The sequence below is a fragment of the Perognathus longimembris genome, chromosome 5 (genome assembly GCF_023159225.1).
Source record: "Perognathus longimembris pacificus isolate PPM17 chromosome 5, ASM2315922v1, whole genome shotgun sequence".
In the NCBI taxonomy this organism is placed as follows: domain Eukaryota; kingdom Metazoa; phylum Chordata; class Mammalia; order Rodentia; family Heteromyidae; genus Perognathus; species Perognathus longimembris.
The window spans coordinates 74009690-74023314 of record NC_063165.1 but is presented as its reverse complement, the minus strand read 5'-3'; the positions used below and the strand labels follow the sequence as shown (position 1 = coordinate 74023314).

The window sequence follows — 13625 nt, the reverse complement described above, 5'->3', positions numbered from 1 at the left end:
ATACATATGTATAATGTATGTATACATGTGGGTAATAGATACATACGTGTATATATGCACATGTGTATATTTTGTACATACACACATTTTCATAAGTTTGGTTTTCTTTAGTATTTGCTTGAACTGTATAATGTAGCTTGTGAAAAGAAAAATGGTAAGGAATGAACATTTTCTAGGTTAAGAAAATGTGTTCGGATGACAGCTAGCTTTAGCATGCGTCACAGGATGTGTCCGGGGTAGCCATGAGCCAGTCTAGGTCGTACCATCACTTGTTAGAAGTCAGGCTTTTTAAAAAATGGAAACATGGAAATTTTACTTATTTGCGATTTAAAAGCCATATTAGGGATAAATTATGGTTGCTTCTACTGAAGGAGCTAAGAAAGAATAAAGAATGGTTAGCTTTCACCAGAGACAGTAATTTATACATTTATTAATATTTATCATACTTCACTTCAAAACGTTCCGGTCTTTATCACTTGGAAGCAAAATTTCCTTCCGAAGAAGGTGATTCAGAAAGTGAATTTTGATCAACTAGAAACAAAGTGTTATGTATAATCACCAGTACAATATTAATGTTTTCATGGAGTTTCTCATTAATAAAAACTAAACAATGATGAATGATTTGAATTAAATGCTTTAAAAAGCTAATTTTAGCTATCTACTAGGAACAACCACAATAGTCAAATACATTTTTTAAAGTCAAAATTTTTATTTTCTCCTTTAGGTATATTCATTCTATATTAGTGTTTGTGGAATTTTATTTTGAGAAATACCTAGAATTATGAAGTATATTTAGAATACTAAAAAGGATGGTTGGCACAATGGAAACAGAACATTTGTGGGTACGTGAAATTCTAAGAAGAAATCAAATAAGAACGGAAATTGAGATAACTGGTAAGGATATATATTCACTGATCTGGTACCTCACTAAGACTTGAGATTTTTGTAGATTTGTACCATCAGGAAATTAAGGCAGCTGAGGGTATGGAGGCCATTCCAGGACCTGAGTCAGAAGTGACAGTTTCCCTTTGCCAGCTCTCCTCCCAGGAAATGTTCCAGGAAAAGTTAAGAGTTACCTCGAACTCTGGTTCTTTCACTGGATCCTGCCTGAGACCCAGGCTGAGAGCCTCCCTGCGAGCTGGGCTGGGAGCTGGGTGTGCTGGAGCTGGAGGAACTGCCACTGCTGGTCCTCTGCAAGGGACTCTCCAAGATGGGCTCCGTCCTCCGGAGGTCAGGGTTGCTGCGTGGATGGCAGAACACACTGATTACATGCTTCCTACCCAACTATTTTCCAAACTATACATCTAATGAGGGGTCAGTCCAAAATCTGTAAGGAATCCAAACAACTCAACAGCAAGAAAACAAGCAGATTTTAAGAGTAGGCAAAAGACCTGAATACACATTTCTCAACAGAAAACATAAACCAACTATGGGCTTATGGAAATTAAAGTATTACCTTATACCTGTTAGAATGGCTATTATCAAAAATACTAAACATTGTAAGTGCTTTCAAGGCTATAGGGAAAGGGAGCCCTTGAATACTGCTGGTAGAAATATATGTTAACCAAGTTACCATATGATCCAGTAGTCCCATTTCTGAGTATACACCCAGGTAAGATGAAATCAGTATGTCAAAGAGATATATGCATTCATTGTAGCATAATCCAAAGTAGCCAAGGTATAGAATCAACTATGTTCACTGATGCATGAATGGTATAGAAAATATATGTACATATGAATACATTAAGTATATAAAATACACATTTATGTATCAATCACAAAAGATAAATACTACAAGGTCTCATTGTATGTGGACAAGTCTAACCCAGAAAAGCAGAGGATGAATTTGGTGGTTAGCAGGGGCTATCACACAAGGTTGTAGGGGAAGAAAGGGAGATGCTAGTGAAAGGGAAGAGTTTCATTTACACAGAATGAACAAATTCTGGAGATCTGTTGTCACCATGGTGACCACAGTTAATAATACAGTACACTTGAAGTAGATCTCACAAAAATAACTAGGGAAGTGATAGATATATGAATGAATCACATTGTACACTGTAATTTTTTTTGTCAGTTGAACCTCAATAAAGCTGGGGAAAATGGCTTGCTGTTGGTAGACTTGTATCATAGTATCATTCAGTCCCATTCCTAATGAAAAAGAGTAAAGAGAAAACTGAGGTCATTCATGCCCTGAAGGAGTTAAAGGAAGATGGCAGTGATACTTTCCCTGTGGGCTCCAGGCCAGGTACTGAATGTGCAGGGGATGAACTCCTGACCCAATTCCTAGGTCAGCACATTAAAAGCAGAAGACTCAAGATTGTGAATCTTTTTAAAAAGAGGCTTACTTTTACTGTATTCCTGTACTCATCAATTAGAACTTGAAATGCATTAAAAGGTAAAAATAAGGAAGGAAATGCATGAACCTGGAAATGTTTCACTATTTTCTAGTCTCTTTTGTATATGTGGAAGCATATAATATTTCAGTTTTACTTCTTGCTTTTTCCCCTTTAACTGTACTGAGTATTTTCATATGCTTCTGCAAGCAGTAATGGCTACATAATAGCCCATCTTATTGATTAGTTTACTCATTTCTTTAATGTTAGGTACTGAGGAGTGTCTAGGTCATTGCTGTGACAAATAGCCATATATTTTCACACCAATATTCAGTCACATCTCTGTTTCTTGGAACTGGAATCCTTGGGTAAAAGGGCACACATGCTTGGATATGTTTGCATGTATATATGTGCATGAGTGTATAAAGGTATTACCAGCTTTCACTGTAGCATGTGAATTCTTACCAGACTTTAATATAAGAATTGTGATGAATTGTATTTGGTTGTTGGGTATGGCTTTTAAATATTGCTATTTGTTTATTCATTTTTGTTTGTTTAAGACTCTTGATATGTATCCAAGGCTGGCCTTAAACTCACAAACCTTTGCTTCACCATCCTTTCTGCTGGGATTATAGGTATATATCACCATACCTGTCCTAGAATGACTTTTTATTCTCATTTATTAGCCATTTATAATTCGTATCTGTGAGTAACTTAAGTATTTTGCTTACATAACTAGTAGAGATTTTGTGTATTTGCAATTTTCATATATTTTATATAGAAATAATATATTCTTGGACTACTAGCAAATTTGTTTTTTAAAAGAGTAAGTGCTAACTTTAGAACTAACTTAAGTTTTTTGGCAGGTTAGGGGCCCAGTTTTCTAGATTTTTCTGTACTATTCATATTCATATAATGTCCTCAAAAGGCTGTATTTATTCTCTTATTCAGTTGTTTTATATTGGGCACTAGGTCAGGCATTTGAGATACAGTAATGACAAGACTCAGCTTGTCTAAGGTTCACACAGCCAGTTGCATTCATGCTTTGCCTATAGGGAAGCAAAAAGGAGGCAGGAATCAGGGCTACCTGGGCTACCACTAAAAATCAGGGAAGATGTTAGAGAAGACACAGCTAGTGATGGTGGTTGGAGGCCGTTTACAAAATGCTGGGTAGGGACAGTTCAGTGAGAACAAAATCTCAGAGCTCATATCTATTTGCCATGCAATTACTGAGGGGCAAACACTGTGACCTGCATCAGCTTCCTCCTGTTTCCAGTATCTTCAGTACCCAAACAGAATTTCACATTTTTGTGAATGGAGTCATCAAAATGCTATGATTCTAATACAGTGTGATATCATATTAAGATGTCATTTCATGGCATTGTGGGGAATCCTTTGTCGCCACCCAGCCATCTTGTCAGCTGCTTTCGGTTGGGAGCCCTCCCGCAACCTAAGACAGGAAGATGGTGGCCACCAAGAAGACGAAAAAGTCTCTGGAGTCAATCAATTCTAGACTCCAACTTGTTATGAAAAGTGGAAAGTACGTGCTGGGGTACAAGCATACCCTGAAGATGATCAGACAGGGCAAAGGGAAATTGGTCATCCTCGCCAACAACTGCCCAGCCTTGAGGAAATCTGAAATAGAATACTATGCTATGTTGGCCAAAACTAGTGTCCATCACTACAGTGGCAATAATATTGAACTGGGCACAGCATGTGGGAAATAATACAGAGTATGCACACTGGCTATCATTGATCCAGGTGATTCTGATATCATTAGAAGCATGCCAGAACAAACTGGAGAAAAGTAAACTGCATAATTTTTCTTTACTAAAACTTGTCAGAGCTGGTTTAAAAACAACAACAACAAAAAGATATCACTTCATGTTTTGACTTTACTCTGGCTAGTTCAAGAGTACTACACTATGTTAAATATTAGCTATTTCATATGTAAAAAATTTAAAAATACGGTTCCTGCTCTTGAAACACTTGTAGCTTAGTCTATTAAAAACCTGATTTTAACCCACAGACCTATAGCCACCTAATATTTGATGAGGGAGCCAAAAACACAGGATGGAAGAAAGACAGCCTCTTCAACAAATGGTGCTGGCAGAATTGGCTATAAACATGCAGAAAACTGAAGTTAGATCCTTATATATTACCCCCCCCCACCACCACCAGAATCAATTCCAAATGTATCAGCTAACTCAATGTAAGGCCAGATACCATGAAAATATTACAGGAAGGGATAGAGGAAACACTAGGGCTTCTTGGCATGGGCCAAACCTTCCTAAAGTAAAGATCGAGAGTCACAAGTCAGAGAAAGACTGGATAACTGAACTGCCTCAAAATGAAGAGCTTCTGCATGGCAAAGGACATAGCCACCAAGATAAATAGAAAGCCTATAGAAGGGGAGAAGATCTTTACTAACAATGTATCAGACAAAGGCCTCTTATCTAAAATATACTTATAGCTCAAAAAATTAACCACCCCTTCCAAAAAAATTCTCAAAGAAACAACAACCCAATTACAAAATAGGCTAAAGACTTACAGAGACTTCTCCAAAGAAGTAAGAATGGCCAATAGACATATTAAGAGATGTCCAACATTTCTGTCCATAAAAGAAATGCAAATCAAAACAACATTGAGATTCCACTTTACCCCAGTTAGAATGACCATTACCAAGAAAAGCAACAATAACAGATGCTGGCAGGGTGTGGCCAAAAGAGAATGTTACTACACTGTTGCTGAGAATGTAAACTTGTTCATTTGCTCTGGAAAACAGTATGAAGGTTCCTCAAAAGACTAAACAGAGCTTCCCTAATGACCCAACAATCCCACTCCTGTGCATTTATCCATTGATCACAAACCAGGCCACACTAAAGCTACCAGCACAACTATGTTCATTGCAGCATTGTTCACCATAACCAAGATATGGAATCAATCCAGATGCTCCTCAGTGGGCTGGGAATATGGCCTAGTGGTAGAGTGCTCTCCTCGTATACATGAAGCCCTGGGTTTGATTCCCCAGCACCACATATATAGAAAATGGTCAGAAGTGGTGCTGTGGCTCAAGTTGGCAGAGTGCTAGCCTTGAGCAAAAAGAAGCCAGGGACAGTGCTCAGGCCCTAAGTCCAAGGCCCAGGACTGGCCAAAAAACAAAACAAAACAAAGATGCTCCTCAGTGAATGAATGGCTCAAGAAAATGTGATACACACACACACACACACACACACACACACACACACACACACACACACACACACACACACACACTGGAATCCTGTGCTTCCATCAGAAAGCATAACTGCCCCATTTTTAAGGAAATGGAAAGACCTGGAAAAAATTATATTAATGAAGTAAGCCAGACCTAAAGAAACATAGGTTGTATAGTTTCCCTCATTTGTAGTAATTAGACTGTGCCTATAAATCTTCAAGTAAGCACACTAGAAGGTAGAAGACAAAAAATTATGCTTGACATGATAAATTAACTAGGGCTCTATAAACACGGTGAGATCAAAGGAGAATATTTTTAGGAGAGGATCACAAAGGCTCAACAGCTATGTGCATATGATCGTATAAAATGATGTTTGTCTAAATGATCTCCAAGAAATGGAAATGAGGTTTTTTTATTTTAGTTTTTGTGTGTCCCCCGCCCCCGCTTCTTGTCCCTATTTTTGATTTCTGTACTTTTTGTCTTACATGTAAGTTTATCTGTTTGGGGGAGGGTACAGGGAAGCACAGAAATGGTGGGACAAAGGGAGAACTAATTCAGCAGTGATACTCACTAGATATTATGTGGAAAATGAACTATACAACTTGTATAAGCAGGTGTCAGAAGGGGAAAAACTGAGAGAAAATGAGGGAAGAGGTGACACTGTTCAAAAAGAAATGAAATCATTACCTGACATATGTAATTGTAATCCCCTCTGTACATCATCTTTACAGTTAAAAAAGACCTGGTTATGAAAACAGTCATCCTTGTAAATAGAAACTAAGCCAAATAATCTTGCTTTGTGGGACTATATATATCTCCCATGAAGATTGAGCACAAGTGACTCTGCGTCAAGTCAATGGAAAACATTAAATACAAATAAATGTGCCCTCATCATTTGTTAATTTTGATTATGTGAATGTTGACCTTGTGATAATACTTATCATTGGAATTTTTTAATTTAAATATTATGGTAAGGGACTTGCTAAGTTAACCAAATGAACAGCAAAACCAAACACTGAATGGCTGTCTGTAAACTCGTAGACTATTGGAGAGCCAATGCTGAAATTTTAATGGCAGGGTAGTAACTATATTTTCACTATTTGTATATAATCACTGAAATAGGTTTGAATCCTAAATGTAAATATCCTTCAATTAAAAATGCCTAAAACTAAATCTAGTTCTTAAATAACTTACATTAGACATTGTTACTTTTCATAAAAAAGAATCTTCTTATTCTTAAAGCATTCTCTTTTATAAAAATAGTAAAGGAATTATTATGCATAATTAATTTTTTGTTCTAAACATTTATTGGCATCGGCTTTATTGTCAATTAAGAATGGTGGCCTTATTAAGGTTTCTTTGTATTGCTCTGAAATGGTAATGTACTGTTCTTTGTACTAACAAAAGAAATCTATTGAGAGAAGAAAGGCAGTGGGTGGTAAATAGCCTGAAATATTTCCCCTAGTTAGTGTGGTTGCAGAGCTCTGATACTTACTGTACTATAGCTTTCCTTCTATTCTTTATAAGCATTGACTTGTGAGTCTTGCTGGATGAGGATGAGAGATGGAGAAGCCCTGGGCACAGTCACATCAAAAGTTAACCATGCCAGACTGGTAGCTCCCACCCACAACTCCAAATCTTTCTTTGGAGCCAGCCCAGGTAGACAAATCCTTGAAACTCTTATTTCCAAATAACCAGCAAAAAAATAAAAATAAAAGCTCAAAGCAGAGGTGTGGCTCAACTGGTAAAATTCCAGCTGTGAGAGAAAAGGCAGAGAGCAAGAGGCCCTGAGTTCAAACATAGTACTGACCAAAACAAACCACCCCAAAACAAAAAAAAAAAAACCAACCTCAGAACATTAATTGCCAATGAGATCTACACAGTGGAGACAACAGTGAACCTGGTGGAACTCTGCATGTTGTGCGTGAGATTGGAAATGTTGCTGGAGTTTAGGGAACTGTCAACATGGACTGGAGAGGTGAAGGGTGGCATTGAGAAGGAGAGAGAGCACTTAACTCAATCTTGGAGCAGTGGCAGGAAGGCTGGTGCATATGCAATGAGTGCCAAGTCTGTGTTAGGACCTATTGGCAGAAAAGGTCAGGTTTTATAACATCAGCCTTTAAACCTGGCAGGGACTGTGTACCTTCCATGTAGGCTTATGTTTATCTGACCAGGAGCAAGACAGGCAGATCAGTTAGGAGGGGCCTGCCATGTTAGGTGATGAAGTACTGGGCTGGGCTGGGCTGTGTGGGCACAGAAAGGGGCATTATCGTGTACAGAACTAGCTGGGATGAGCATACATCCCTGACTGCTCAGAGCCTCTTCTGTGTGAAGCTAATTAGATCCCATGAGCATTAATAGGTTGCTGTTTTTTTTACTGTTTTGGAATAAAAGAACTTAGTTTCTATGTAACCACACAGAAAAATAGAGAAAACTTTACAATAACTTTTTACCTTATTATTACAATGGCTTTTACCTTATTATTATTTTGTAAAACATGAATGATCTGAGAAAGTGTTATATCATTTGCATGCTTTTCTTCATTATTTATGTAGGACCCTACTTTGGGGGGCAAAGGGTCTGAGAAAAATGCTGTTAGAGGTTCAGTTTTAGAACTTGTTCACCTACTAACTGAGCCTGCTCAGATCTCAACATGAAAAACTTCAAAACATCCAAATACATTTCTTGAAATGTTGAGTTTTAATTCAGACATTTGCCATCCTTCCTATGAAATAAACAGTAAAGTAAAAATGTGGCAATTATTCCATCCACTTGAATTATATAAAAAAAATCAAAACAGAAAATGATTATAAAGTGATTTTGTGCCCAAGTATTTGGGCCAAGTCTGTAATTAATTGGCTGACTGCCAAAATTCACTTCACTTTGTTTTTTGATGACATAGCCAAAGAGAACAAGTAAGTCATATGAAGATAGGTTTGGGATGGGACAAAAAACTGTTTTCTTTTAATTAAGCATTTAGTCATTGGGTTTTGACTGGTTGTTTCTGGCTTAATTTAAATCTGTTCAAATTCTGAATATACTTGTTTGAGTAAATTTTAATTTGCTTTAAAAGAACACATGAATCAAAGTTAAATATTGAAGTGCCTTGGGTTCTTTAAACCAATATTTTTAAATGATCAAATCAGATTTTGATTTAAACTGAAACTGAGCATGCTGATAGGATATGGCATTTGGGAGTCCAGGAGTCGGTAAGAACGGCCCACTGCCGCTGTGACTGGTGTGTGCCCAGCTGTGCAGACACAGGGGTGTAGTCATGGTGTTGTGTTGTCCCCGGGCTTCAGCAGTGAGGAAGGGAATTGTTAAATTAAAGCATGTGATAACAGTACTTGCAGCTTGAGTGGGTAAGGGTATTTGAGTTGTAAGTAGGTCTGCAGGGCTTCAGCCTTTTAAAAGATAGTAAGTATCACAGGATAAGGAGGAACTGTTAAAAAAAATCATAAACCACGGTGTGAGAAAGGTACAGCGAAAGGATGCCCTCATCTGTCAGCAAATGGAGGCCTTCCCTGGGGAAAATGAGTAGTAGTATTAGTCATACCCACACCAAACAGAGTAGCGCTGAGTGGTGCTTTAAGAGCAAAGACTTAAGGTTATCAGAGGGCCCATCCTGGCTTTACTACTTATTCATTTTTTCGCCTTGGGTATCATGCTTGGCTTCTGTCCATGCCCCTGTGGAGCTCACATCTGCAGCCCAGAGCCTGGCTATGGGACTTGCAGGGACCAATGTGACATCAACAAAGATGCAAAGGCTTTACTAATCACCAGGCATTGGCTCTCTCTCTCGAAATGCTGTACTGATATGGCCAAAGAAAGACGCCAGTGTACTTCCTTCATTTGCTTTGTAAATTAGTTCTTGAAGCTTTTAAAAACTATAATCTAAACTTGAGTTTTTAGAAAAGTTCTTTTGGCAGGCCCGGGGACTGTACCCAGGGCCATGCACTTGCTTAGGAAAAGCTCTGCCACAGTGCTGCACTCCTAGCCCTGACACATCTGAAATGCTGCTCACGTGGAGATATGTGTCAGCAAGAAGCTGGGGCCATCTGTAGGACTGTTCCACAGGCAGAAATGGGGAGTCTCTACCCCACCCCCCCTCAGTCTTTGACTTTTACTGCAGGTAATTACTAACTCTTAGCTCAGTTCCTCTCTGCCTCTCTAAATAGAAGTGTTCAATATCTCTCACCAAGTCTAAATTCCTTGAACCAAATGAAAGAGTGGGTTCCAAGGGAAAAGCTCATATTTTATAAGCTACTAACCATCAAATACCAATTACCGTAAGCCCTAATGTCATTAAAATAGTACTTCAGAGGTAATAAAAAGCTGCTTTTTCTTTGACTATACAATGGTTGATAATTCTTTCTTTTTGGTTGACAGAAGGAAAACTACTTAAAATGGAAACAATCCCTGATCTAAGCAACTGTCAGTTCTAAGCAACTGATCTAATAATGAACAGAGCCTTGAAGGCAGGGATCAAAAGAGCAACAGGCACTGGTAACTGGGGCCTGATTGCTGTTTGAAGAGTGGGTTGATAAGTTCACTGCAATCCAGCACTTGCATTCCTCTGGCTCCCTGGGCACATCGCCTTCAGGTCTTCCTTGGTGCTGCTTAGCAACACCAGCTTGGTGGGAGGCTGACAAGTTCCCTGGACAAAAATGGCTTTTTGAGAGCCTCGTACAATTGGTAATTTCACTCAAAATGGGCTAGTATCTTTGCCCTAAAGGGATTCATATTTTTAGTATTAGTTTCACCTTATGGATTGACCCCTTGCTATGACTTTTCATGTGAAGAGGAAAATTAAAGTTTTAAGATCAAAAGCATTCCATATTGCAGATATGTATAAACAGCCACAGCTATTGCTGTGTTGCTGGGCTCTTTCAGTGTCTCTTTGTTATGAACACAGTAAAGGAGAAGGAACCAGTCTTCCCAAGATCATTCTTTTTATAGCCTCAGCAGAGAGTACTTCCTATTTCAGTGGATCCTAAAAATGGAATTATTCATCAGAAAAATCTGAGAAAACTTGATGAATGATAGCAGCAAACAGCACCTGTTACCACATAAAATCTGCTCAGATACTGTTTACTTTCCAGCTTCTCTCAAGACCTCTGAATCAACCAGTGGGAGTAGGTAGGACTTCCTTCTGACTTTGGCAATCTGTATGGTTGATGGAAAGTTCTGGCAGAACACAGAAACTACAAATGTGTAGTTCAGTCATTCATAATGCCACAGAGGTGCTGTCCTTATTGAAGATGACACTTCTGTAAACTGCCAAGTTAGAGAAGCACTGCAGTTGGTCACTATTCCCTTGACAATTGCCTTGCAATGTTTCAGTGGTTCCCAGAGCATACTTCTTGACCTAAAAATCATTTCAACCTCATAAAAGACTTCATAAAATAGTCTTTTTAATGTGGTTTGGGGAACTGCAACCAGATTTTTGTTTGTTTGCATTTTGCCAGTCCTGGTGCTTGAACTCAGGGCCTGAGCACTGTCCCTGGCTTCTTTTTGCTCAAGGCTCATTCTGCCACTTGAGCCACAGCGCCACTTCTGGCTTTTTCTATATATGTAATGCTGAGGAATTGAACCCAGGGCTTCATCTATACGAGGAGAGCACTCTACCACTAGGCCATATTCCAGCCCTGCAACCAGATTTGTATTTGTACATTTGCTCCCAGATTTAAAACCTATCTCTCTAAAACTTGACTAGCTTCTGAGTTGCTTGATTCACTTATTCATTCCCTAATTCATGACCTCTCCCCTCACTGTTCACTGACTTCTCTAATCTGTTGAAGTAAAAGAAAGGAGTGGATTTTGCCCCTTCAAAGTTCATGCTTCCAAATTGAAAAGAGTATACAGACATGTTTTAGAGAAAGTCAGTTGTGGTCCTGGGAGGCTACTCTCCTCCACCTGCCTCTCCTTACCTTGCTCTGATGGGTTGAGATCCTAGTCTGGGTCCCAAAGCACTACCATTCCCAGGAGAATTCTTTCTGGCTAACGCTGGGGATATAGAAGTTGTTCTTTGAGGCACCTGGAAGAAAAGCAGAATTCAGAAATATTTTCCATAAAACAACTTCTGAATTTGTCTGAAGAGCCTATTCCATTCCATATTTTTTTCCAGAACTTTACAGATACCATCTTGCATCGCTCAAAGGAATTTTGAACTCTATACAACAGAATCAAATGGGTTTACTGAGAAAAGGCAATGAGAGCCATTCAGCAAATACTATGGAAGGTTATTTTAGTTGAAAAAATATAGACAGATCAAGCCAAAAAATTTGATTCACTGAGCTATAAGTAATTAATATCTCTCAGTTGGGTAAGAGTGGTAAACTTCAGAATGCTCTCTGGGGACCATTATCTCACTGGAAGCTGCCTCAGATGAGAGCCACCCAGAGAAACTAAGCTTCATTTTCAGCTCACAGTACAACTAACTTGCAGAATATGAAGTGTGCTAAGTAACTAGGATATCAGCCTAGAACTTCTGTACAAGTCTTATGTTGGTGAGCTCAGAGAATTTACGATTAATATAGATGTTTGCAATTCTGGATCAAGTTGCTATTGCTAATTAAAACCCCATATGGTTTTGACTATGTGTTTGGAAGGTTAGTTAGCAAAATGTACTATAAAACAATAATGAAAATATTGAAATGATCTTCAAAAAGTCTATGTGAGTACCAATAAGACTTTGAAGGTATGTAGGCAAATATATTATTAGCTTATCTGGGAAAAGCCCAATGAAGAATTCAAGTATGCCTCAAGTATGTCTCTTTTTATGAAACGTAGATACTTCCTTACAAAATCAAACAATCTGGCAAGTGTACCAGAGTAGTTCTTTATTTAATGCAATCACATTATGAGTCTAGATATAGAAAGTAATTTTCTGTGTAAAGTGTCATCCTCATCTTGAAATATGAATTTTTATTTTAATTTATTTAAACATAAAAGTTAGAGGAGTGGACAAATTGGTGCTATCACCTATTCAAATTCTGGGGCTCTACTGTTCTTTTCCATTTTATCTTCATAAACATAAATGTTTGTAGAGAAGAAAGAGCCCAGTGAATGACTAAAGCCTGAATCTTTAAGCTGACCTAAAAGTTTCCTTCTGGCTTGACATCTAGATGTCTGTATTGTCTGTTTTTAGAGGATGGACCAACAATTTCCATTTTGAGTTTCTCCAGATCCTTATTTTTTACATTGAGCTTTGCTCCTAAGTAACTTTTGTTGATGACATTTCAGCTCCCACAAAAGGATACCATAATATCTACTACAAGCTATTTTCATTGTTCAATTTTTCCCCCCTGGAAATATTAAAAACCTTCTATTTGTCACAGCTCCCTGTGCCAAAACGAGAACAAAAGGGATTCTGGAATCTCATGCAAATATGTGTCCAGTACTTTGAAGACACGCAGGTTGTTAGAAGTGTTCCGGAGTTAGCACCTGCCTGATTACTAAGAACAATAAACCATTAGTACAGGAAAATTAAAAAAAAAAGACTCAAACTAAGTACTGTTCTACACAGTGGGAGGCTAGTCATTTTACCCTAAAAATGTACCTTTAAAAAGTTAAGTAAAGGGGCTGGGAATATGGCCTAGTGGTAAAGTGCTCATCTCGTATACATGATTCCTCAGCACCACATATATAGAAAAAGCCTTAAGTGGTGCTGTGGCTCAAATGGCAGAGTGCTAGCCTTGAGCAAAAAGAAGCCAGGGATAGTGCTCAGGCCCTGAGTTCAAGCCCCAGGACTGGCAACAAAACCAAAACCAAACAAAAAAAGTTAAGTAAAGATAGAAGCGAATTTAAATCTTAGCCTAAAAAGAACATTTCCTATAGAGAAGAAACTAGAATCAAAGGGCACAACCATCTTCTGACCCTCTGAAACTCCTATTCACTCTTATGCTGTTCACTCTTATTTACTCTTATGCTGTTAAAAGTAAATGAAAAAAAGAATAAATAAATTTTTTACTTTCTATTTGGAAGTTTCCAATGTGTCTAGATATCAATGAAAATATCCATTATTCTGTTTTTAAAATATGGATTGGAAAATAGTTTGAAATGCTTAGAGCTGA

The 13625-nt window shown here is 38.2% G+C and overlaps 1 protein-coding gene and 1 pseudogene across 7 annotated transcripts in view; one reads left to right on the top strand and one right to left on the bottom strand.

The window, feature by feature from the left end:
• The window catches only part of Tnik (TRAF2 and NCK interacting kinase), a 371845-nt gene that overhangs the window by 48371 nt on the left and 309849 nt on the right, over nucleotides 1-13625 (bottom strand). For all 7 annotated transcript variants that reach the window (XM_048347119.1, XM_048347122.1, XM_048347120.1 and 4 more), the window contains 2 exons: nucleotides 11481-11587; nucleotides 1077-1240 (listed from right to left, as the gene is read on the bottom strand). In XM_048347119.1, coding sequence (XP_048203076.1) covers nucleotides 1077-1240; nucleotides 11481-11587 — 271 coding nt within the window. The remainder of the gene's footprint in view (nucleotides 1-1076; nucleotides 1241-11480; nucleotides 11588-13625) is intronic.
• On the top strand, nucleotides 3782-4193 carry LOC125351983 (annotated as a pseudogene).